Source organism: Bacillus rossius, chromosome 1 (assembly GCF_032445375.1).
Source record: "Bacillus rossius redtenbacheri isolate Brsri chromosome 1, Brsri_v3, whole genome shotgun sequence".
Taxonomy (NCBI): Eukaryota; Metazoa; Arthropoda; class Insecta; order Phasmatodea; family Bacillidae; genus Bacillus; species Bacillus rossius.
The window spans coordinates 110,898,004-110,923,804 of NC_086330.1; the positions used below are offsets into that span (position 1 = coordinate 110,898,004).

A 25,801-nucleotide genomic window follows, 5' to 3' on the forward strand; every position below is an offset into this window, starting at 1 on the left:
AGGAATAAACCAAGATGCCTATAGACATGTTTGTAGTATCTCTTTAATAAATAATGATCCTCTTTCCCTTTCCTGTTTTAAGGGGAAAATCTAAATTAGTTTGTCTGGCCTCTCGTTGCTCCCTCTGATGGTATATTTACTTAGTCTTTTTTGCTCACACACTTCCAGTTCTATATTTTATATTGTAGCACGAGACTTTCTATACCTGCCCTGAGGGCTTGGGTCTGACGGAAGGTAAGGAAGGGATTCCAGGAATTGCCGGCCATTTCCAGGAATTCCAGCAGGCTGTAGTGCTGTGTTTACTCAGCTGGCCTTGTGGGAGGGGGGTGGGAAGGGCAAGCAGGGGGTAGCAGCTGGTTGGGGAGGGTTGGCCAGCTTCGCTGGTGCTCGGCGTGGTTGCCCTGGGCAACCAGAGACGTGGGCGTGGTCGCCCTGGCATCGGGCGACGCGGAGAGCAGCCGGGCGGTGACAGCTATCTCGACCATCCACCGCGGCCTGCACACATGTTTAGGAAGAGAGGGCCTGACGGCTTTGTGACTACAGACCTGCACGGCACGGCGCAACGTCAAGTTTTCAGAATAAACTTAATGTTTAATATGATTTTTTTTTGTAGTTATACTTCTTTAGGCGTGTTATGAAAATATAATGAGGGTGAATTTTTACGATGCGTGCGCACAATCCAACAAAATTTTCAGAGGATGAAAAAATGCTGCTCACAAAAAACCTGTATGCAAATAAAAAATATATATATTAATTTTAAATCATATACTTTAGATATTTATATTTAATACTGAACTATATAATTAAAAACATTTTTTTATTGTGAATATTAATATAGAAATTGTGTTTGTAAACTTTTTCAAGTGTATACTATTTATATAAATGACTTTATTATTCCTGTATGTATAATAATGTCAGGTTGCTTATAACTTCCATTGTCACTGGCAGGGGAGTGTCTGTGAAAGGTTTATTGTCTCCTGACCATTTTTATGGGCATGTTTGTCTGGTTATGTTTCCCGTATGTATAATTTATTTTCATTAGAAATTATCAATTACTACATAATTATTTAATAAATAATTAAAATTAGAGTCATTCCATATCAAATCAACCAATGAAAAATTAATTTAGAAACCTCATGTTTCAGATTTATTATGATTTTTTTTATTTTGATAATAAGAACTTAATACATTATGAATCCATTTTTTTTAAATTTATATCTTGAGTAGTTTTTTTGTATTAAATTTTTGAAAAATGCCAAACTAGCCAATTTGTTTTGGATCACTCAAATACTTGTAGGTTTCCAACCAATGGTGCTAAAAGGCTGTTTGACAGCTCATTTAAATGTCATTGAATGGGCTTCAATTTGATGTGTGACTTTACCAACTTCAGAAAGAAAAAATATTTTTAATTGTTTTCAAAATTTTTTAATATTGAATTTCTAAAAACACCATTTTCGATTTTTTTGAAAAACAAGTATGTTTTTTCCTACATATATTGGTTAGAATTTGTGCCAAATTTCAAAGTGGAGAATCGATGGGATCATGAGTAAATTAAAATGAGAAGTTTAGTAGATGCTTAAGGGGGCATGGTAGATAAATAAATGCCTTTAAGCGTCAGTTGGACGTTATAGGTTTTTGGAAGACAACATTGAAAAACTGCAAAACAACAATCCTACATAATGTTATTGCCAACTTTATTAGCAGACGTCCCAAAAAGACAATTCTCGAGCGTTGTTTCTTCCGCAGCAATTAAATGTTCAAAATTACCAAGCAGAAGTTTTGGCTTCAAGTAACCTTCAGTTTTTTAATTAATGCATTTAGCTCTGGTTTAGATACCATGCCGCCTTAAGAAATAGTTGCAGCAAGGAAGAGTAGCATAATTTTACATCAAATTTTGACTTAGTAAAGTATTCAAATTTTATTGTTATAGACTAAAATTTCTTTACAAATTATAAAACACGGATAACAAATCTTACCTTACATTCATCCAGTGTCTTTGATTAAACATTTGATCAATATGATAATACAAAGCACATGATCTTGCTGAACAGATGTAGCCTAAGTTCAAAGCACATGATCTAGCTGAAAGGATGTAGCTTAAGTTATAACTGACAAAACATATAATTACTCATGAAAAAAATCTGTTTAGTATATATTTAATTATTTACAGTTTTCACTTAGCTTGTGGCATACTTCGTTAAAGCAGGTGTGATGTGTCTACAATCTCTTCTTTAGTGAGTGTAAAAGTTCTCCCAGTTGCTGTACAAGGTTCAACCTTTTTAAGAAGATCTTCAGTTCTAATGTCTAGTATATTGGCTCTTGGTGTTGGATAAAAAAAGGAAGCAGCAGGTCCTTTGGGATGTAAAAAACTGACTTTAACTTCATTATTCTCACTATTTTTTGCCAATATACATGCAAGCCACCAAAAGTTATCGTATTTCACAGTAACATGTTTTGTCAGTTATAACTTAGGCTACATCCTTTCAGCAAGATCATGTGCTTTGAACTTAGGCTACATCTGTTCAGCAAGATCATGTACGTACTTTGTATTATCATATTGATTAAATGTTTAATCAAAGAACACTGGATGAATGTAAGGTAAGATTTGTTATCCGTGTTTTATAATTTGTAAAAAAATTTTAGTCTATAACAATAAAATTTGAATACATTACTAAGTCAAAATTTGATGTAAAATTATGCTACTCTTCCTTATTGCAACTATTTCTTAAGGCAGCATAGTATCTAAACCAGAGCTAAATGCATTAATTAAAAACTGAAGGTTACTTGAAGCCAAAACTTCTGCCTTGGTAATTTCGAACATTTAATTGCTGCGGAAGAAACAACGCATCGAGAATTGTCTTTTTAGGACGTCTGCTAATAAAGTTGGCAAATAACATTATGTAGGATTGTTGTTTTGCGGTTTTTCAATGGTGTCTTCCAAAAACCCATAACGTCCAACTGACGCTTAAAGCATTTATTTATCTACCATGCCCCCTTAAGCATCTACTAAACTTCTCATTTTTATTTACTCATGATCCCATTGATTCTCCACCTTGAAATTTGGCACAAATCTAACCAATATATGTAGGAATAACATACTTGTTTTTCAAAAAAATCGAAAATGGTGTTTTTTAGAAATTCAATATTAAAATTTTTGAAAACAAATTAAAAAAAAATTTTCTTCCGAAGTTGGTCATGTTACGTATCAAATTGAAGCCCATTAAATGACCTTTAAAATGAGCTGTCAAACAGCCTTTTAGCACCATTAGTTGGAAACCTACAAGTATTTGAGTGATCCAAAACATTGCTAAAATTGGCTATTTTAGCAATTTTCTAACATTTATACAAAAAAAACTACTCAATTTTTTTTTTTAGAAAAAATAGATTTATAATGTATTTACTATTTAGTTTATATTACCAATATACAAAAAAACATGAAAATCTAAGGTGTAAAGGTTAAGGCCTCTGGTTGATTTCATATGGAATGACCCATTACGTACTAAATTAGAATAAACATCATATTTATTGATTTTCAATGTTAATTAAAATTCATATTAAATATTTTACTCAATTAATTAATCTTATACACAATTTTATATTAATATAGAATACTGAGTATTTATTTAATTTTTTTAATTTGATTGAATTTATACTAAACCAAACATACTGTTACGATTTACCGCTGGTTCGTAAAGGATAGCCCAATTAATAGATTTTTTTTATTACACTACACAGTTTTATTTATTGCCACTACTTATTTCACTTATAAAAATCTTCTAAAATGGCAACACTTAAAGAAATGTCTATTCCCCAGTCACTCGTTCCACACACCTCGCTGGGCCGCACCTCTGGCGCAACTCTCGCTGCAGCACCCTCGTGGGTCTCCGCCACGGGACTCCGTCGCCACACTCCGCCGCCGCCGATACACTTCCCCTTCGCCGAGGATCCACTCGACGCCTCGCTCGCAACTTCGCTCGGGACTCCGCCGCGCCCGCGACTCTATCGCCCGGAAACTCCGCCGCGGGAGAACTCCCGACTGTAAACTCCGAACTGACTCCTCTCCCTGACATCCTCGGGCATATATATAGGCCCCGGCGCAATTCCAGAACTCACGAGAGCGGCCGGGGCCAGTTGCGTCATCGCGAGCCGTCCCGACAGAACTCTCTCGAAAACGTGTGTCGGCGGCTCGCGTAACTCCCAGCTGTCCGGTGTCAGTTACGTGTCAAAGGCAGGGCGCTGCGCGGGGAGTGGTGGGAAGGAAGGGGGAAAGTGACAATCCTTGTTATCTTCCAGGCACGCGCGGCGCATATCATGTTGCGGCAGTCGCCAGCCAGCTCTGCACCTGCACGTGTCCCGGCTAATGTCACATTCGTAACAATATTTATAATATCACTGTAGTCCTTTTAGTATTTTATTTCTATTAATTATTTGCATTCAAAATTAAAGTTCGTTTTTTGCTACGCCAAGTGAGTATAACTTCTAACTCGTGTACATAAGTCCACACACATACATTTTTTTTTTTAATGAAAAGTCCTATTTATAATTTTCAACTTTAAAAATGTTGAGAAGGACCAGGCTTACCCAGCCTACCCACTGGAGCTGTCACTGTTTCACTATTCGCTTGACTGGCTCGAGTTTTTGAGTTTTGCACCATCCATAATAAATACAAATGAAGGAAAAGACAATTTATTTTTAAATTACATTAGCAAATTATTAGAGTTAGTTTACTGAATAACTCACATTAAGTTAGTGAATAACTCACATTAAGTTATAAAAGTCACAGCATTATAACATTCATAAAAACCAATTATTATTAAATTCACATTTTAGAATGGTTTTAAATGCATGTACTTGCTTTTATTTTTCACAACATATCACCTTTGAATGTAGTTTAATATCAGCTGTAGTTATTCAGTTTCCACTGTTACTTAGTTGTTGCTATGATTGTTCTAGCTTGGCATGCATTACATCCCTCTGATAGACGCTGGCGTTAGTGCTGGTGAAGAACGTGGCTCGTACCCACCATATGACGAAGGGCTCAAGTTGGGAATATTTGTGAAGAATTCTTCTGGATTACCTGTTGTGGGGAAAGTAAGTGTGTACGAAATAAATAAATTGTTCTTCTGTTTGATTGGGCTTGCTGTAAACAAATAATTATAACATTAATTTTATATTTGTATTTTACTTTTTACTCAATTTATTCTGTTATATTACCTATTTTTAGTTGAATTCATAAGGTAATAATACAAAACTGCCATTGATTACTTTGTTTTAAAACATTATATTTTTTACCTCCTCTCAAATGACGTAAGTAAAGTATTAAAATAGAGTGATATTTTTCTACACGTCTGATCCCATTAGAAAACAGACAATATATATATTTCCTTTTAAACTGCCTGTACACTGCTGTTGTGTATTGTTTTGCAGCTGCAATTACACTAACTTTAAGTTGTACACAAAATTAAAATTAATGGTTGTTTTTCAGTTTTGATACGTAAATATATACTGATAAAAAAATGTAATGTGATTACTTTAAAGGTTTAAAAAGCCAATTTTTCTGCCACATAGTGAAAGTCTGCCTCTCATATGTTAAAGGCTGTCTATAAAAAAATACCATCATTCCATTAAGTTTCTATACACTGTTAAATGCAGAAGTTTTTATCCCAAAATAAACACTGAATCATCAAGGTCCTCTGGTTCATTCAGAAATATGTCCATCTAAACTCGTAACAATTTGCTGGGACATTTTCAGTTGGCCCATATTTTGCCTCACAGGCTGGCATCGTCATTTTATTTTTTATAGTTAGCTAAATTCTAAAGCATTAAAATGTACTTAAGAATAGTAAACTTTAGACCTCACTCAAATTTGTCATTGAAAAAAAAACTATTGGAGACATGATTTATACGCACCATTGTTTTGTTGTAAAAGCATGAAATCATATACAACCAACATGTAATCAGATGCAGAGGGATTTGTGACATTATTGTAGTTTTGAAAGGTGTTTGAAGAGTGTTAAGGTCATTACGTATTTACAGATCATTGGTTTATGGTTTGATGAAGGTATGGAACTCTGTTTCCACCGTGTGGCCGGACTTCACCCACCCACGCACAGTGGTCTACTGGCTGGATCAGCTCACCGCCATGCACAACCTGTTCCCCTTTGATGGAGCTTGGATCGTAAGTAACCCACACATTTATGTTTAACCTTTAGAGTAGACCAGTAGAGGGATGGTGGTGATTAAGGCTTGGTGTAATTGTGTTGGTTAGTTCATTTTCATGTTACTATTATTTTAGGAATATTTCTGTAAATTTTTTTTGATAGCTTTCTTGTATTTTATGCTTAGTCTCAAATTTTTTCTAATGATATTTACTAAATATTATCTGATAGCTGTAAAGTTACGTCAATGGTTCACAGCTCAAAAATATCATTTAGTAAGTATCTCGTGAGAAAATAATTTGTGACAAATTAAAAAATTAAGACATGTAAGTAGAACAACCAACTCTGTGTGGGGGGACTGAGCCCTAATGAGATAATTCAAGCTTTAAGTCTAGGGATGGGCCAATCAAATCCTTAAATACCATCAAATCCTTAGTATCCGAAGGATTCAATATTAGAGGAAAAATATTAGAGGAAATTAAGTAAATTAAAAAAAAAAACCATTGGTAACCTTCAAAGTTTACTGTTTTTTTACATAACTATCAGTTTACCATTCCCTAAGATAAAGTACTTTTAATTTGCTAATATGTAAATATAATTACAATATATATTGATTCTGGAAACTTAGTTTGTGAATAAAACATTTAAAGGTTTAAATGTTTCAACACTTTAGTTATTAACTTTTATTTCTTGTACATTATTTTATTTAAGACGTGTGAGATCTAGATGCGGAGTCAAGGGATTGATGGGAGGTACTCTCTGGGATTCGAATTTGAGATTCGGATTCAAGAACATTGGGATTTGACCCATCACTATTAACATCTCATCAACATCAGTGTTAGTAGAGATGATGATGGAGGGTGTTGATAGATGAGTGGGAAGTACAGTAGAATCCCGCTGATGCGACCCCTCACGGTTCCCGGAAAAACGGACTTATAAACGGAATGGTCGCAATAGAGAATTCGGGGTGTCACCGCATCGTCGGATACATCGTGTGAATGCCGCTCGGGCAGTGTCTAGCCGAGCTCGGCGCGTCCACTATCGCACGAAAAGCTGTCTCAGCTCTCATGTTATCTTAACCGGCATGAAAAGCCGCTGTGGTAGCTTCTGCGAGGGCGTAAGAAACTCGTCCGGCCAGCATCCTCCTCCCCTCCCACACCGCGTGTGACAAAAAACAGGTTGTATAGTCCATTCTCGGTAAAATAAATATTTTTATGGGCTTATACGACTGTCCTTCGCCGTTAATAAATCCTTTATAAGTTATTATGATACAATTTGTTTATTAGTCACACAGCAGTTTCTGCTGAAAAATCACTAATACCTCAAATTTTATTGAATAGAAAAATTTAGCAGGGCCGTAAATATATTTATTTTACTGCATAGTTACTTTTCCGTCTGCATTCCTTGTTTTTTTTTTTTTTACTTTTTTTACGCTGTGAAGGGCCGTGGAAAAGATAATTGCTTGAGCTGTCAAAATAAACATAGCTGACGGCAAGGTCGGTAGCGCATCCTGTCGGTCTGTCGCTGTGATTATCTACTCCAAAAACATGTCACAGCATTTCAGGATAGCATTGTTCTTATATCTTTCGTTTATAGCCGAATGTTTTCTACCTGATCCACACAAGTTCCTTCGCCACGTTTTGAACGAAAATAACCACCAACTGGCTAGCATAGCCGAACTCGCGTGACGCGAGTTCACTTAGCGCGATTGTTCGAGGTATGTGAGTCCGAGGTGTATAGCATAATTCCACACTTTTTTTTTGTTTAGCTGTGCATGTGCGAAGTCTGCGATGTTATAGAAAAATAGCCGAGAACCAAACACCTGGCGACGTCGTTAACACAGTGAACACAGCTTTGTGTGGCCAGTGACAGCTGGCAAGATTACATCACACTAACCAGTCGCAAGACAAAGGCACGGGAACGGGACGGCAATAAACGCGCGCGTAGATGCTATCAGGTGATGCGCGCCGGTACTGTCTAGCGTGGACAGTCTAGAGGGGTGGTATCTATTTTTAGCCGTCTTTTGTATGCCTGCCTGATTGCAGTACAGCGCTCGCCAAGATAAACACATAGTGCCCAACAAAGTGTAACATACTTGTTTTTCAGCCGATTTTACTCAAATTTTCGACTTTCTCTGCTCAAATTTTTCACGGTTTCTCAAAAAACGGTCGTATAAACGGAATGGACGCATCAGAGGGGGGTCGCATCGGCGGGATTCTACTGTATTGGGGGAATGAATGGGTAGATGAAACAGGAGTATGTACTCATTGAAAACCACTGGCTCATGGCAACGTCCGTCAGGTTTCCCACTTGTGAAAAATCAGGATCTGACCCTTCCTGAATCAAACGCGGATCACCTTGGAGTGAGACAAGTGATCTTACCTCTTTACCACTGTGGTCCTTGACGGTTGCTAAGCATGCGCCTTATTTTATTTGAAGCAGTGCAGTTCGCCAGATTGTTGGTTATTAGCATCTGAAATGCACAATTTTGGGTGTATGAGGGTTTTTGCTGGTATGCAGTGATTTCATTTGTTGTGTGTATTTGTGTGTGCAGGATATGAATGAGCCATCGAACTTCCTCTCGGGGACCGCGAGAGGCTGTGACAACACTTCGTTGGACTACCCTCCGTACACGCCGGGCGTGCTGGGAGGCGAGCTCTTCTACCGCACACTGTGCATGTCCCATGACCAGTACGCCGGCAAGCACTATGACGTCCACAACCTGTATGGTTTCACCAATGCTATTGTCACTAGCTTGTGAGTATGTGTGCCTCGTAACATGCCATTGTAATCGAAATGTTTTTAGCTGGTTGAAAATTGCCTTATCAACTATGAATTCAGTTTCGATGGGCATCCTCTTTTTTCTTGCATAGAAGGGAAGTAAAAACACATTCATTATTGAATAGGTGCAACCCAAAAACAATGTTTGATAAAACTGCTTATTATTGGTGCTAGAATTATTCCAAAGCACTTAAATATTGTAGGTAAAGTTGTATCAATACTAATATTATAAATGTGAAAGTAACTCTGTCTGTCTGTTTGTTACCTTTTCCCGGCTGAACGGCTGAACGGATCGTAATGAAATTTGGCAAGGAGATAGATTATATCCTGGGGATGGACATAGGCTATCTTTTGTCTAAAAAATAATCTTTAAACTGGTTAAAAAAATATATCTTAATTTTATGTAATGTGTGTCATAGATATACAAACTGTTAGTGTCATTCCTCTATGCCTGCCGTGCAATAGCTTTCAAGCCATTACGTTACGTTTTTCTATTGTAAGGAACTAAGTAGAGAGTAAGAAAAAATAAATTTCTTGACAGTTTGTAGTGTCGCCATATTTGTTTCAATTTTCAATACCGTTTTTGTATATTACAATTTAAATTGCAGAAAAAAATCATGTTTCATAAACACATAAATAGTGAGTGTGTGTCATTTCTCTATGTCCACGAGGTCTTGCCGCGTCAATTTTCTCCTTCGGGCGAACCCGTCCGCTTAATTAAATAAACAGCTTTTATTAGGCCTGTGCGGGATCCCGAAATTCGGGAAAAATTTCGGGAACAGAGGCTTTTATCCCGTCGGGAGGGAAAATAAATTTCCCGAAATTTTCGGGAATTTTAAGTTTATCTTTACTAGATATAACATAACCTCAAATCAATTAGCTAATGAACCTAATACAGTAGAACCTCAATGATACGTTCCAGTTTCATACTTTTTCCCGTGTCATACGCCAATTAATCTTGGTCCCGCCGAAAGTACTTTTACAAATGGTTTACTTTCCCGGAACACACACTTATAAAATCATTAATTTCCCGTTTCATACGTTTTTACGAAGCGGAAAAGCCCTAAAATTCAAAAATGTTTTTATATATTCCTCCTTATAAACTACGTTTTAATGCTTTTATTTTGAAAAACGTTCATTGTTTACCATTGCAAATGTAAGAAAATAACTTTATATCACCATAGATATGGATAGTATCAGGAAGACTGTGCACTTCGCTAGTAGCATCTATAGCCAGCACCGAAGCGAGACTAGTGGCGCAAACTAGCAATGATTATGAAAATGGTGCACGCGTTTTACCAAGGCACGGATCTCATATTTTGTGCATTCATTAATCTTTGAACTGAATATACCCGTTTGTTATTATTTACTTACGATCGGATTGTTTTGTATTTTACGTTTCTCAAATTAAAATTTTATTGAAAATTGTTTAGTTGCTTAAAGTTGTTTGTAAAATAAAACAAACAAGCAAATAGTTATGATTTTTTTTACAATAGCCTAATTAATTTTATTTTTAATTTAGGCTTGGTGACTTTTTCCCCTCCCTCCAAGAAAGGACTTCATAACATTTTGTAAGGCCACTGTTTCTCATGTCAGCTTTACTTGATTATGGACTGTATTTTACATTTCTGGTGGTTTTATTTTATAAATACATATATATATATATATTGATGAATTCATATCTTTTATTAATATAATGCAATTATTTACGCATATGTATTTATGTTTAATCTGACATTGTGCTGGTATGCTAGATTGGAAAAAAATTGTATTATTGCCATTCCCTTTTCATACACAGGGTGGCCACCGACCCGGGAAAAACCGGGAAACCTGGAAAAAGTCTGGAATTGGAAAGGACCCGGGAAAAATCTGGAAATAATCTTGAATTTTACTAGTCATTAGGGAAAAGTTCGTTTGTGTGCCCCGCTTTTACACGCAGCGTCTGACTTGCAAGAAACTGCGTCGGCTTTAGTTTCGAATTTAATTAATTTTTCAGCTGTTTATTTACTACATCTATGTGTTTTACGACTTAACGGGAAGTCAAAACATTCATTTTACGTATTTGAAGACGTTCGTGTTTTCGTACCTGTACTTGTTCTAAATGACTAACGAAAAAAAAAAAAAAACTTTACCCAGGTCTACCACCATAAACATCGTTTCTAACAGTAATACGCTCCACGAATGCGTGGGTAATACAATGGTAGTACATGAGTTTGAATTCAGCAGTTGGTTGCAATGATCGGTCGTAGGAACCAATGACAAAATTATATGCGTTCTTATATTCTTATTGGCGTATTGCGCAGTTTTTTCGTTTGTGAGGTATGAGGAGGGTTTAGAAGATGGCGATGGTGCGTCGATTGTTTAGCGGAACACGAACGTGAATAATTTTTTGTTTGTAGTTTTTGGAAGCATGAGTATCTTGTAGCAGTGAATGCAGGAGGGAGGTTAGGATCATGTCAACGAGATATTCCTGTCGCTATGAGGTGGAGTTTCCGTGGGCCACCGAGGACCCTAAAGACAAAGGTAGCGCAAAGTGCAAGATCTGTGCGAAAAGTTTTAAGTTAGATACTATGGGCAGAGGTGCCTTTTTAAGCCACGCCAAATCGAAATTTCACCAAAATGCGAAGTCATGCCAAGATAGAAATATGTACGTTACTGCATTTTTTTCCACTCATCCTGGTCAACACCATGAAGCTGTTCCGTCTTGCAGCAAAGGTAAGTTACAGTTACTAGTGTTTTATTAATATTTTGGTTTTGTGTTAAATAAATGCTTGAAGAGTCTATTGAACTCTATAGATTTAATGAGAGTGCCGAGTGTGTGCATTTGCTTACAATTTATTTGAAATACAGCCTATAGTTTCACGTTGTACAGTAAACGCCCGGCACATCGCGCCCCGATTGATCGCGGAATCGAGTATATCGCGAGTCAAATCATGTCCCCCAATCAAAAATGAATAATTTAATAATGAATAAATGGTTGCGAGCAGAATAGGGTCAACTCTAAAATTCGATTCCGGAAGTAGGGGAACTATCATGACACATTCGATGAAGGTAGGTATGAAAGTAAATAAAAATGCGGCAGTGTTGGTAGCCACATGCGATAATTGATTTTGAAAAAAAAAATAAGCAAAGGTGTGGCAACAGTGTAACATAGAAATGCCGGCAAATGTTTGGTAGCTGAATAACAGCCGGGGCACATTGTAGGGAAAGACAATATGACTATGCAAGGTTAGGTAAGTAGGAAATATATTTAAATGTAAAATGCATCACCCGAAGACATTTTTCAGATGTTGAAAAGAAAGTGAAAGGTTGGTTAGATTAGGTCAGCTACACAAAGAAAAATTAAATTAAAAATTTGCTACGGAAAAAATAGTTGTTTGATTACCCGAAAGTATTTTGTATCATTTTCTGAATGGTACTGAAAAAGAAGTGAAAGGTTGGTTAGGTTAGGTCAGCTACATAAAAAAAATTAGCTAAATGTAAAAACGTTATTTTAATATACGAAAGTATTTTGTATCGTGTTCTAGAAGGTATGGAAAACAAAGTGATAGGTTGGTTGGGTTAAGTCAGCTGCATAAAAATAATGCTTATAAATAATACATAATACCAATAAAAAATAAAATGAAAAATAATTATCAGATAATTGTTATGCTGTGGCGTTCTAGAACATTTGCGATTAGGTCAGCCATGTAAGTGCCGTATGTTTTAGTGTAAGGACATTGAAGGTATATTTTTGCTCGTAAAAATTAAAACGGTGTCGGATAGTACCTGCTATACCAGTATTTGTTTGCTAATTATTCTCGTTCTATGTGTGTCTTATATGCAGTTTGAATGTTTTTAGACTAAGTTTGCACGTTATATTTCTCGAAACCACGTCTATTGCTACATTTTCTTTGATACAGAAAAAGTTGTATCAGAAAATAGAGTTGAGCGGATGGGTTATACTCTATTTTCCGATACAGTTTTTTTAAGGAAAATATTTTTGTGAACGTGGCAACTTGTTGGAATCGTGAAATATAACAGTTTGTACAAAGCTACAAACTGCGTAAAAGTAACACAGAGGAGAATAATTAGCAAAATAGAAGACTGGTATCGCAAAATAGAGTAGACGAGGTGGGATTAAACTCTAGTATGCGATACTGTAAAATAAGTTTATGCGCAGACATTTATTGCATATTTATTGATTTTATTCCTTCCCCAAGGTAGGGAGCAGACAACAGTGTGCATGTTCCATTGTTTCAGGTATTGCTGCACGACATGAACAAGCGAATCATGTCGATCCTGATCAGAAGTCATCTGTAGATAACTTGGTATCAACTATCGATACCAGCGAGACTCCAAATCAAAATGTTCTTCAAAGGTTCCTTTTGGGGGAACATATTACGAGGGCGGAAATTTTGTGGGCTCTTCACACTATTGTTGGTCACACATCACTTCGTAAAGCAGCTGAAAGTGTATCAGTCATGAAACTCATGTTTCCTGACTGTGCGGTCACTCAAAAAATGGAGTTGCAGCGTTCGAAGATTGGTTATCTAATTAACCATGGCATAGCTCCATATTTTGAAAAAGAATTGAAGGAGCTGGTAAAAAAATCATCTGAAATTGTTATTGGTTTTGATGAAAGCCTAAACAAGGTTGTTCAGCGTGAACAAATGGATATACATGTCCGCTTCTGGGATGAAGAACTCAACATGGTGCAGTCTAGGTATTTCACGTCAGTTTTCCTAAGCTCTACTCGAGCCCAAGATCTATTGAAGGGACTCAAGAATGTTTTAGGACATGAAAATTTGAGAAAAATTATTCAAGTGTCCATGGATGGGCCCTCTGTGAACTGGAAGCTATCTAAGGATCTAGTTACTGAATTGCGTGAAGAAATAGGTCGTGAAGGTTTTGACCTAATCAACATTGGCAGCTGTGGGCTTCATGTTGTACATGGTGGGTTTAAAGAAGGAATAAAAGTGACAGGATGGTGTGTAGTCGGGTTCTTAAGAGCGCTTTATTATCACTTCAAGGATGTTCCTCTGCGGAGAGCAGATTTCTCATCTTGCACAGGTTGCACTGTATTCCCCCTTAAATTTTGCTGTGTGAGATGGGTGGAAAATAAGAAAGTTGCTGAAAGAGCTTATGAACTACTGCCACATATGAAGACTTATGTTGAAGCCATCGAAAAGCAAATAAAGGACAAAGTGAAACCTAAAGATTCACACTTCAAACGAAGTTTTCCTGCTCTTAAAGAATCCCAAAATTTCAAGATTATTTGTAGTGCTGTAAAGGATGAGATGATGGGTGCCAAACTGGCCTTTTTCACTGCTGGAGCATCACTTGTAGAACCCTTTCTACGAGAATTTCAGAGTGATGACCCAATGGCACCATTCTTGCATCAAGAACTTCAGGCACTCACAACCACTGTGCTTAAGAGAGTTGTTAGAAAAGAGGTTATCGAAAGTGCTCAATCAATTACAAACATTGACTTGTCGAAAAATGAAAACCTTCTGCTGGCAAATCAGGTGGACATTGGTTTTGCAGCTACAGATGCTCTGAAGAAGGTACGAGGTCAGCTTGCTGAGAAGGTTGTGCTACAATTTAAAAATGACTGTAGATCATTTTATGTTGGCTTCCTTCAAAAGGTTCTGCAGCGTTCTCCACTTGCATATAGTCTTACTAGACAAATCTCCTGTATCAACCCTGAGTTGATACGTAGTAAACCAAACCTTGCTGAGAAAAGAATTAAAGCATGCTTGGAACTTCTAGTTGAAAAGCAACAGATCCCGGGGTCCACCGCTGACAAGATTCTGCAAGAATACCAAGAATTTATCCAGATAGCTTCCGTGGGAGAAGCCATGAAGTCTTATCATCGCCAGAATCAGCGTCTAGATTTGTTCTACGTGCAGGTTATGGTGGAATCTGGCAAATCATTTCCAAGTTTACTACTATTTATCAAGCATTTGCTTATTCTTTCCCATGGAAATGCTGCTTTGGAACGTGGTTTTTCCGTAAATTCGGATTGTCTGGTTGAAAATCAAACTGAGGATAGTCTTATTGCACAAAGAATTGTGTATGATGCTGTCATGAATTCTAAGGGTGTGCAACATGTGCAAATTACTAAATCGCTTATCCACTATGCAAGGAATTCTTGTGCGCGTTATAAGGAGCATCTGGAGAGTAAAAGAAAGAATGTAGAGGCTGAAAAAAGTGAAAGGGACAAGAAAAGAGAAGCTCAAAAAAATCTAAGGGAACTGGAGGCAAAAAAGGCGAAAATAATGAATGATGCCTTAAAAGAGGCAGCCCTCATTGATGAAGAAATAAAAAAACTTTAAATGGTTCATGTGTGTGGAAAAGTGAGAATTTTTGTATCAGCGATTTTTATTTAAATAAAATAACACTTTATATCAAGAACACTTCAAAATACTTCAAAATGTTTTTGTAATTTGTTCACTGATTGGTGAGTATTCTTGGTTTTAATAAATTCTTAAAGTGATTATTGTTATAGTGTCCTTGATGTCGGTAAACAACATTAATCAAAACAATTGAAAAACTATTTCAAAATATATTTTTTTGCCACATATATGTCAATTTTTTTAAACCTGGAAAATCTTAAGAAAACCTGGAAAAATCTGGAAAAAGTCTGGAATTTGGTTTTAATAATAGAGTGGCCACCCTGCATACACTTTCCCGCATCATACACCATTTTTGTGCCCTCCGTTGAAAAGTGTATGACAGGGGTTCTACTGTACACATTTCCTTCAAAATAAACATTTACAGTGCTGGAAAGAAGGAAAACCGCAAATCTTTATTCTGTTTTAGCAATCTTTAAACTTTTTTTTTCCAGGTTTAATGATAACTTGTTTTCATAATGTCTGACATATGTACGTAATTACCTATAACATACCCGAAATACGACAGCATTAAAAATAATGAATGCCTCACTTGATGTTTATAGCAAAACAAACAAAAATACGTGAAAATGGTTTTATCTCAACTCTACTCACGAGAGAAACTTGTCAAACATGACAGCAATACGCCAGTTTTGCATTAAATAATGCCCAAATTTTCTATGCCATTAATTATCTTAACTAAAATATAGACACTACTAATATTTTGTCATAATTAGTATTCTGCCGATTTAAAACACCTAAAATATTTTTCTTTATCAAACATCACGAGATGTCCGAAAATCAGTTTCCTTTGGATTTCAACAGGCCATAAACAAAGCATAAATGATTCCTGTTGATTGGATCACGTATTTGTTTGTCATATTTTCGGAGATTTAAAAGCCAAAATAAAAAAATGATTATTATATTGTAAAATTAAATACAAGTTACCGTAATAGCTTTGAAATGTAGAAAAGTATAATATTTTCTTTCGGACAGTTAATTTTTTAGTGTTTTTGAGTTTAAAGTAGGGATGGGATTTTCGAATCTTGGATTCGTCGAATATACCGAATCCTATGGATTCGAGGATTCGTAGGATCCGAGGTGGGATTCGAGGTGGGTTTTTAAGAGTTTTAGGTAGTAATTGAAAATTGTAGTGCTGGGCGAATTTTGAAAATTTCGAACCGAACCGAACCCTTACGTTCGGTTCAGTTCGAAACCTCTTATATATTCGAAAAACCGAACGTTCGTTAAAAAAAAAAAATTACGTTATTCTAATTTTCTAACCCCCATTTGAGACCATTCACAAAACAGCTCAACAAAATTCTATTGCTTGTAATATTCCGACTTTTATCACATAATCATCGCCTCAACAGTTTCAAGCTCAGACAAAATTTAAAAAAATTTATTAATCGTCGCATAACTCGCATAGCATTTTTTCATATAGGCGCGCTTTGTTTTTTGTTTACTTTAGAGAATTTTGTATGCATTTGTCGTACTACGTAAAATAAACTATCGTACAAATGCCAAAGGTATTGTTTACTATACCTTTAACTATAGTGCGTGTACGAGAAGTGTTGTACAATCACCAAAGATTGCGTACCCCATGCGTTAAACTAAAGCGCATGTACGAGAACTCTCGTATTTCGGCAAAACTAACGTGATCAAGTTAACACAAGACAAATGCGGTAGGAAATGATTACGTAAATTACGTATTTTAAATTACTGGGATGTATTTATTTTCTTTGGCCTTTTTGGTTATAACAGTCAGGTAATGAAAGTATTAATTTAATCTTGTGTATTAAAAGTACTGGTCCAGTAAATTTTACAGTACGGTACTAAGTTGACTAGCGTAGTCGCGGCAGCCATCATTATTTCTCGTGTTTTCTTTTTTCCGACGCAAATTTCTATAGCCACACTTTTTACGTTACGTTTACAATATTATTGTTCTAGAGGTGATTTGCGATGAGCAGGCTAACGTCGTTTAAGTTTTCTAAATGGAGAAAAGATAATGACGATCCGGATGACCCAGAACCACCCCAAAAAAAAAGTCTAAAGTTTCTTCTGACGAGCAGCATTCTTCCAAGAAAACAGCAACTGCAGTCAGTGGGTTTTGTAATGTAGATAGGTAACTTAATTCACATTCGCCTTTTTTTTTATGTCCTATTAAAAAGTTTTACTTATTAAAAATGTTAGGTTATGTCTACCACAAAAATATGTTATGTGGCCTTATGCTGAATGTTCGTCATCTTTATAATATTTTTTTTTAAATGAAGGTTAGTGTACACTGAAAAAGGAAGATAGTCTTTTTGAAATTTAGATGTAACTTCTTCATGAATTAAAAGTTGGTATATATGTAAGCTAAGCTATATAATGTTTTAATTTTACATATGGCTGGAGAACCTTTCTTTCTCACCACTCAGTTAAAGACCAAAATGATGGTCATTGGTTCATTTTAATTCAAAACAATTATTTCTGTATGAGGTTCGGTTCGGCTCGGTTCGAAACCAGAGAACTGAGGTTCGTCCAGCTCTAGAAAATTGTATACCTAAACTATATTATACAGGTAACGGAAAAAGCACAAACATAAGATAAACTATGCTGCATTTTGTTAATTAGTATAACTACTTGATCATTTCCAACCTTCAATAATATAACATTGCAGAAAAAATGTAACTTTTTTTAAATGGTGTCTGTTATACAAACGTATTTTATTGAAAACATAGGAAGGATTAATTTAACAGAGAATTGGACAGATGCAAACTTACGTGTGTGGTTTTTGAGGTTATATGTCTCTATTTTATATCAGGTGTATACACTATGCACTTATTTTATAATTTTATAAATACATATGTGATTTTTTTTTAATACATAGGCCTATGTTATTTTTTAAAATAAATGTGTGATTTTTTTTAATAACATGTGAAGTTTAGTGTGGGACTGGGATTCGAGATTCGATGACAAACACTGAGGATTCGAACAAGGATTCGGATTCGACCAAAATGTGGATTCGTCCCATCCCTAGTTTAAAGATAAACAAACTTCAGCATTTTGGAGGTATTGGTAGTTGGTTACACTGTCTAATAGTTTACGGTGCTTGTCGGCTATCTTTAGTGGAATTTATGTGGTATTCTGCAATTCGTTTATATTTTCTTTGTCCGTATTGAAAACTCGGGAAAAATAACGTCCGAGTTAAAAGGCGTGTGGAAATTTTATGAGAAAAATGCTAACCAAACCGCAAAATGCAAACAGTGTCAAAAAATTATTAAAACAAGTAGAAGAAATTATTTTGAAACATTTTTTAAAAAATAAACATATTTATAGGATACAAAATTGATATGAAGCATATATTTCAATCAATGTTTTCCCGATCCCGTTCCTGTTTCCCGCAGGAAAAATATTTTCCATACCGAGAATTTCCAGAATAAAAAAATCCTTTCCCACACAGCCCTAATATATTTCAATCAATTTTTCCCGATCCCGTTCCCGTTTCCCGTGGGAAAAATATTTTCCCGCCCGAGAATTTCCCGAAAAAAAAAATCCTTTCCCGCACAGCCCTAGCTTTTATCGTTGAATGATTTCATGATTTATTTCATGAAAATCTGCTCTCATTAAAAGTAAGTTTTATAGACATTTAATAGGTGTCTCTCTCTCTCTCTCTCTCTCTCTCTCTCTCTCTCTCTCTCTCTCTCTCTCTCTCTCTCTCTCTCTGAAGATCAATATATGAATCGTTACTAATTTATTTCCTTCATTTTTTTTAGTTTGATTTGATACAATATGATTTCACTAAAAATCAATTTCTACCCCTTCCTATTTTCATTTCCACATTACGAAGTTTCACTTTTTCCGCGCGGTGGGACTCCACGCAATTTTTGCATGCAATTAAAAACTATTTTTTAATGATGCCAAAGAAGTATAACTTCTCATGCGCGTACCTAAGTACACGCACCCATTTTTTTATTTAATTTCTTCTATATATATTTTTTTTTCTCTACCTAGGGCACTCATAATTCTTTTAAATTTCACGTGTATGTTTTCAATGTCATTCGAGTTGTACAATTTTTTTTGTCAAATTGGTCATTATTTATACTTTGTTTCATTTTGTAAACATACGTATTTTAGGTATTATGACAAATAAAAAAAAATTTTTACACTAACATTCTTAGGTTTTTATTGTGTGGATAGTTTGAAGTTTAATATTATGTAGGTATATAAATTCTTAAACTTATAAATTTCTTCGAAATTTATTCATAGGTTGGCAGGGCCTACTAATATTTTATTTGTCAATATTGTAATTTTTTTACAGTACCTACTTATTTGCAAGGAGTTTGGCTTAGTGTTTATAATTTATCTGCTGAGCGTTAAGAGTCTTAGGGCTGCCGAGACCGAAGACCAGAAATATTTATCAATTATGTAATATATTGTTGAAAAATTTGAATTTTACTATTTCAGGAAAGTTGATTTTTTTGACGTGACAACGTCTAATAAATCTATGAACGCCGGCTGCACGCACGAAAAAGTGTCCCACTACGGATGTCCCACTACGGATGTGCCCTGTTTGCTCATTGTACGCATGCGTGGCATCTCTCTTCATGCTCATTGTACGCATGCGCGGCATCTCTTTTCCACTCGATTGGAACAACCATCGATTTGACTTTTCAATCATATTTTCGTCGTTTGAATTATTAATATTATGTAATTTAACGATCGTCCACCGATTTTCAGCACAATCGGGACGGTTATTTAAAAGTAATGTTGAAAATTCAAATACGTTTTGAACCAACTATGGAGTTTTACAGTTACACATAATAATTCATATTACACCCGGGATCTTTTGCACAATGTTTTAAAAAATATTGTAACACATTATAAATAAGTTTTGTGTATTTGGGATGCGTATTTGTTATCAAATCATGTTATAAAAACGAAATAATATTATTCCCCTACCCTGAAAAAAAGTATATAAAAATATATATATCATTTGAAACAACTTATTTTCATGTATGGCTTCGTGGTCTTGTGGTCAGCATCGCAAACTTTCAATCTAAAAGAAATTGGTTCGAATCCTGGCAGGTGTAAAGTTTTTTTTGTACTTCTAAAAATAAATGCGGCGCACGCAACATTTCAATAGTAATAATTATATTTGAATTAATAAATGAATGCAACTAAAAGTAAATTTATTAATTTAATTGTACATTTCATTTCACTCCTTTGTATCCATACAAAATAGTGATAATTCAATAAATATGATTCAAATTAAAAAAAAATTCTTTCTCAAAGAATATAATATTTTTAATGCCTAAATGGTTTGGTTGCAGAAGCCTATTACGGCTCAGTCTCAGGTTGAATATGATATTTTCTTTTCTTCTGGATCAATCATTTCATCAATGGTTTGTTATGACGTTGTCACGTTAAACTATCGTCCGTAAACCGACTTTACAGACAACCAATTTTTTTTTTTTATTATTTAGAGTGTTTCCAAGCCATTCGGGGTCCTCAAACTACCCTCCCCCCACAAGGAGTCAAAGACCCAAAAATTAAAAAATTTCCCAAAATTTCCAAAAACCTATTCGCTATTCTCTTTCGATTTGGAGTGTTTACGAGCCATTCGGGGTCCTCAACAACACACCCTCCCCCCTCAGGGGTCAAAACCCCAAAATTTAAAAAATTTCAAATATCATTCTCTTTCGATTTTTATTGTTTCCCAACCATTCAGGGTCCTCAAAATCACCACTCCCCCTCTGGGGACAAAGCCCCAAAATTTTGAAAATTTCAGGAATTTCAAATATCATTTCTTTCGAGATGGAGTGTTCCAAACCATTCGAGGTCCTGAACATCCACTTTCCGCAAAAGTGAAAGCCCTAAAATTTTGAAATATAAGAATATATATAATTGGATGTTGGCATGTATGACGTCGATAAACTCTTACACCGTTTGACCGAACGCCACGAAATTTGGCACATCGAAGTGTTTTGATCATGAAGAAGGTTTTTATGCTATCCATTTTTTTTGTAACTCGCCGCTAGATGGCGCTGTAGCGCATCAACTTCTAAACCTTTCAACCGATATCCATGGGTAAACAGAAAATCATAGGTCACAGATACACAAACAGTAATTACAGTAGAACCCTGTTATAATGAATCTGAAGGGAGTAGTTTATATGTTCACTATAGAGGGGAAACTTTATATCTGGGAAAACTTTTATATTGGCAATACATACTCAAAGCAACAGTTTTATGAGCAAATGCAGATAGGCCTATTATTTTTAATGCACTACACATGTAAAAACTTTCTATTAATGGTTCTTCGACAACGGCATATTTTCCTTTTTTCAGGCATTTAATACTCTGTGACGTATTCGCAGCTTGAGAAAGAAGATTGTTCAGCTTGTTTAATATTGTACTTAATGTGGATGTTGCAATTCCCAGTTCCTTTGCTATTAACACGTTTAATATTGTACTTAATGTGGATGTTGCAATTCCCAGTTCCTTTGCTATTAACACGTGCGGGACAGTGGGGTTGGAGTCTACTTTTTCAATATTGTCGAGTTTATCTCGCACAGATAATGCCTTACGTTTTTTACCGAATTTTTCACTCGTTTTTATGTACGTATTTCTTGTTGAAGACATTTGAAGCTTAATAACACGAAATATTTTTACCGTCAAAAGTAAATAAACGAAAAATAACGAGTCTGGCGCATCAAAGATCACTACGTATCATTTAGTATCGCAGTTGCTAAAGCTGGAACGAAATTTTTCTCACTTTCTATGGAAAATTTAGTCCACAGAGTTCTATCTAGTGGTAGTCTTACGAACCTTACTCGATCAAAATGTCCGAAACGTGAACGATAAAAATGAGACTTAAAAATATTGAATTTGCTGCTATAATGTACACACATATTTGTGTGGCGGTAATTTATGTTTATTTTGATAACATATTAAATGTACACGCGTTCGCCCATTCTTTAACTATGCAGGGAAACTATGTATTTTTTTATTTTCACCAAACTGATTACCATTTTTGGCTACACGTAGCCTACCGAGGCCACTCGAATACGACTTGTTTATAATATGAACAGTGGACAATCGAGTAGCGTATTGCGGAGAAAAACTTCAATGTGATCCAGAATAGACGTTTTGTTAAAAAAACTTGTAATTATATGAAAATATTTGAGATAAATGTGCATTATGTCGGCAAAATTTGTTCGTATTACACGGGAAAACGTATCAACATTGACAAAAGTTGTGCGCTATATCCAATAAATTAATACATAACCTCACATCATTTTGCCGGGACTGAGACGGAAATTCACAATAAACGGGAATTCATTATAGGCGGGTTCACTATAAACGGGTTCTACTGTATGTGTCATTTCTTAATGTCCAACACACTGGACATATCGCTATCCATTTTGCTGTAACTCGCGGACAATATATCACCCGGTGTTCAGCCCGGGCAAAGCCGGGTACTGCAGCTAGTTTATTATAAAAATGTAGGGAGAAAGCTGAATAGTAGCTGCCTAAAACTACATTTCCTTATTTCGTTAGTGCCTGTGCATGCTAGGTTCATGCCAGACCCATGCACTGTTAGTGACTTAGCAGAGTCTATTTCAGATCAATGTGCATAACTGCAGAAACTGTGTAGTCTTTTGATTGTACTCCCTTAAACTTGCATGTAAACCAGTGGCAAAATTTTTTTTATGTAAAACTTGTTTTGGTAAAATATCTCTATTTCACATAAAAGAGAAACAGCAGAATGTCACATATTTGTGACACACTGTTCTGGTATCTGTACTGATTAGTTGAGCTAGCCAGTAGCCACCCCACTTGGCAGACATCTGTTTTGCCCAGTCAGCGTGGAGGACGGAGGTGATATGGAAAGGGGTTGAGACACAGTGAAATGACTGTGTTGAGTTATGGCGACCTTGATTGTGGGACTACATGAATTTATCTTATCATCATTGTTTAGGGAATCGGTGAATTATTGTGAGGCAGGTATAAAAGCACGTTTGTAGTATTTTCAGTAACCAAAAGTTACCGTATTTATGCAGATATAGGCCGCGTGCGGATGCAGGCCGCACCCTAAATTTTTGATTAAAGTCTTAGAACAAATTAATATCTCAAAAAGAGGCCGCACTGAAATGCTGATGAGTGGCAATCACGAAGTACGTACCTATTCACAGAGCGATCGTGGCAACTGCGCGCCATCGATAAGAGCGTGCTGGCAACAGCGGAGTTTGACCTTGTCTGCATCCTGTGTATAGTTTATCCTCCTCCTCCCCCCCCCCCCCCGCCCCCCTTCCCGCCTCCATGGCTTTGGTAGCCATACACAGACAGCGGACTTTGTTGACCTTGTAGTTCCCCCCCCGGCCTCCCCCCTTGCATTCTTTCAGTTCCGTTATCTGTGTCGCCCACTTCTCCCCTCCCTGTTCATCCTTTTTTCCACGTACCGGTAATTACCACCGTTGTTTACGAGAGTCATGCTGCATAGCTACCTATGTAAACGTGTACTGAAAATGTCAGTCATATTTTTACAAAGTTGAATATTTATATTTATTTATATTTATTTTCATTTACATATATTTATTTATATTTTGCGTGTGTCGGAGATGGGAAAAGACAGAGCTAGTTACAAGGCTAACTTCAAACTGAAAGTGGTACAGTATGCACAGGAGCACGGTAAGAGAGAGGCGGGAAGGAGATTTGGAGTGGACGAGAAGAACGTTGTTGTTGATGTGGTCCTCCTCGCACCGATGTCTCTCTTGGGTGAGAGCCAGCAGGGGTGGAGGAGGTCGAACTGCTGGTCTGGCCCCACGTTGGGCGCCAGAAAGATTGTGATGGCGGTCCTCCTCGCACCGATGTCTCTCTTGGGTGAGAGCCAGGTATCCGGGTGGAGAAGGTCCAACTGCTGATCTTGCGGCAGGATTCGCAGTTGGCTGGTGAAGGCGAATAGCTAGTGGGGTGAGAGATAGGGACTAAACTATTGATTGAAAATAATGTCGGTATTTTCCACGGAACTTTTATTGACCTGAATTGTCCAAACAGTTCAATTTGTTGCCTGCATCGGCTTTCACAACATACACGGGATTGATACACGGTACACCCTATCGTCTAGAAAAGGGGGGGGGGAAGAGACAAATTCCCTAGGCCGAGATAGGTCCTCGGATGGCCTAACTCGCGAAGGAGGGGTGCGAGCAGCAGAAAACGGATAGCCAGTCGTTCTGCTGCTCCCCCTAAGATCGTCCTATAGCCAGTGGGCGGAATCCAGCCTCACTGGCCGTCGGGCCGATCAACTGACTTTCAGGTGGATGACCTCGCCTTTATATAGGGAGAAATGCGCGGGAACGAAGAAATGAAGGGAGGGGCGAACTAACTCCTCTTTGGAAGGGATGAGATGCGTGCGCATGAATCTCGCCGAAATTTCCTTCCCTGGTGGTGGAAGTATAAACTAGATATTAATAATTAAAAAGAAAAGATAAACTTGACATAAATAATTATATGTTCCTACATTAATATTCAATCCTATGTATTAAAAAGTATTTAAACTTTCTTTCACAACTTAATTAGTTAAATTTATACTATTATAAAATATAAATACAGTTGGTAGATCGCCGTTCACAAGATGGCGTCACAATGTACATGTTTAGCTGTGGCAAGAGAAAAATATACATTGTTTACATAACTCGTCCATATTTACTATTATATTCTGAAGTACGTTTATATGTGTGTTTATAACGACGTGAAAAATAAAGGGCGAAGATAGTTGGTTGCTTTAATGAATTATTCTATTGTTCGTTGCTTTGTTTATAACCTACGACGTCGCACAGATTCGTCGCCGCATATTACGTGAGTAGGCCTATTGCCGAAACACCTTTTTCCCTGAATTGCTTCTAAACTTATAAAAACTCGTTTTTGGATTTAATTATCACGTAAAGTAACGTGATATTTAATATAGGAAGGGCGGGCACGCGTCAACGTGAGAAGATGGGTGATACAGAAAGAGAAGTTGCAAGGCATAAAAAAAATAAATGTACCTTACGAGAACAGAAGCCGAAATATCCGGAGGTGGAAGATGAATTGTACCAGTTCGTCCTCAGCACAAGGCAAAATGGTTTCGCTGTTACTACTGAAATGTTGCTGTTCGAAGGCAGCATAATCGCAAGAAGACATGGCATACCCGTCACCGAATTCAAGGTTAGTTATGGGTGGGCGAGGCATTTTATGGACAGAAAACTCAGTTTAAGGAGACGGACATCCATTGCTCAGAAACTTCCAGAAAGCTATGAAGAGAAGTTGATAAGTTTTCAGAGGTTTATTATAAATTTGAGAAAGCAACACAACTACCAACTAGGGCAATTTGGAAACGCTGATCAGACGCCGGTATATTTTGATATGCCGGAAGCCACGACAGTCACGCCTTCGGGTTCTCGCTCGGTGAAGATACTTGGTACTGGAGCAGACAAGCAAAGATGTACTGTCATGTTATGTGTGA

The 25,801-nt window shown here is 36.5% G+C and overlaps 2 protein-coding genes across 2 annotated transcripts in view; both read left to right on the forward strand.

The window, feature by feature from the left end:
* Window positions 1-25,801, forward strand: part of LOC134542140 (lysosomal alpha-glucosidase-like) — an 89,268-nt gene that overhangs the window by 29,587 nt on the left and 33,880 nt on the right. Inside the window, exons 8-10 of the mRNA XM_063386133.1 lie at window positions 4,954-5,091; window positions 6,062-6,178; window positions 8,713-8,915. Coding sequence (XP_063242203.1) covers window positions 4,954-5,091; window positions 6,062-6,178; window positions 8,713-8,915 — 458 coding nt within the window. The remainder of the gene's footprint in view (window positions 1-4,953; window positions 5,092-6,061; window positions 6,179-8,712; window positions 8,916-25,801) is intronic.
* On the forward strand, window positions 8,928-20,141 carry LOC134542131 (uncharacterized). The gene is made up of 2 exons (XM_063386103.1): window positions 8,928-11,654; window positions 13,182-20,141. Exons 1-2 carry the CDS (start codon window positions 11,393-11,395, stop codon window positions 15,254-15,256), a joined length of 2,337 nt encoding a protein of 778 aa, XP_063242173.1. The 5' UTR covers window positions 8,928-11,392; the 3' UTR covers window positions 15,257-20,141.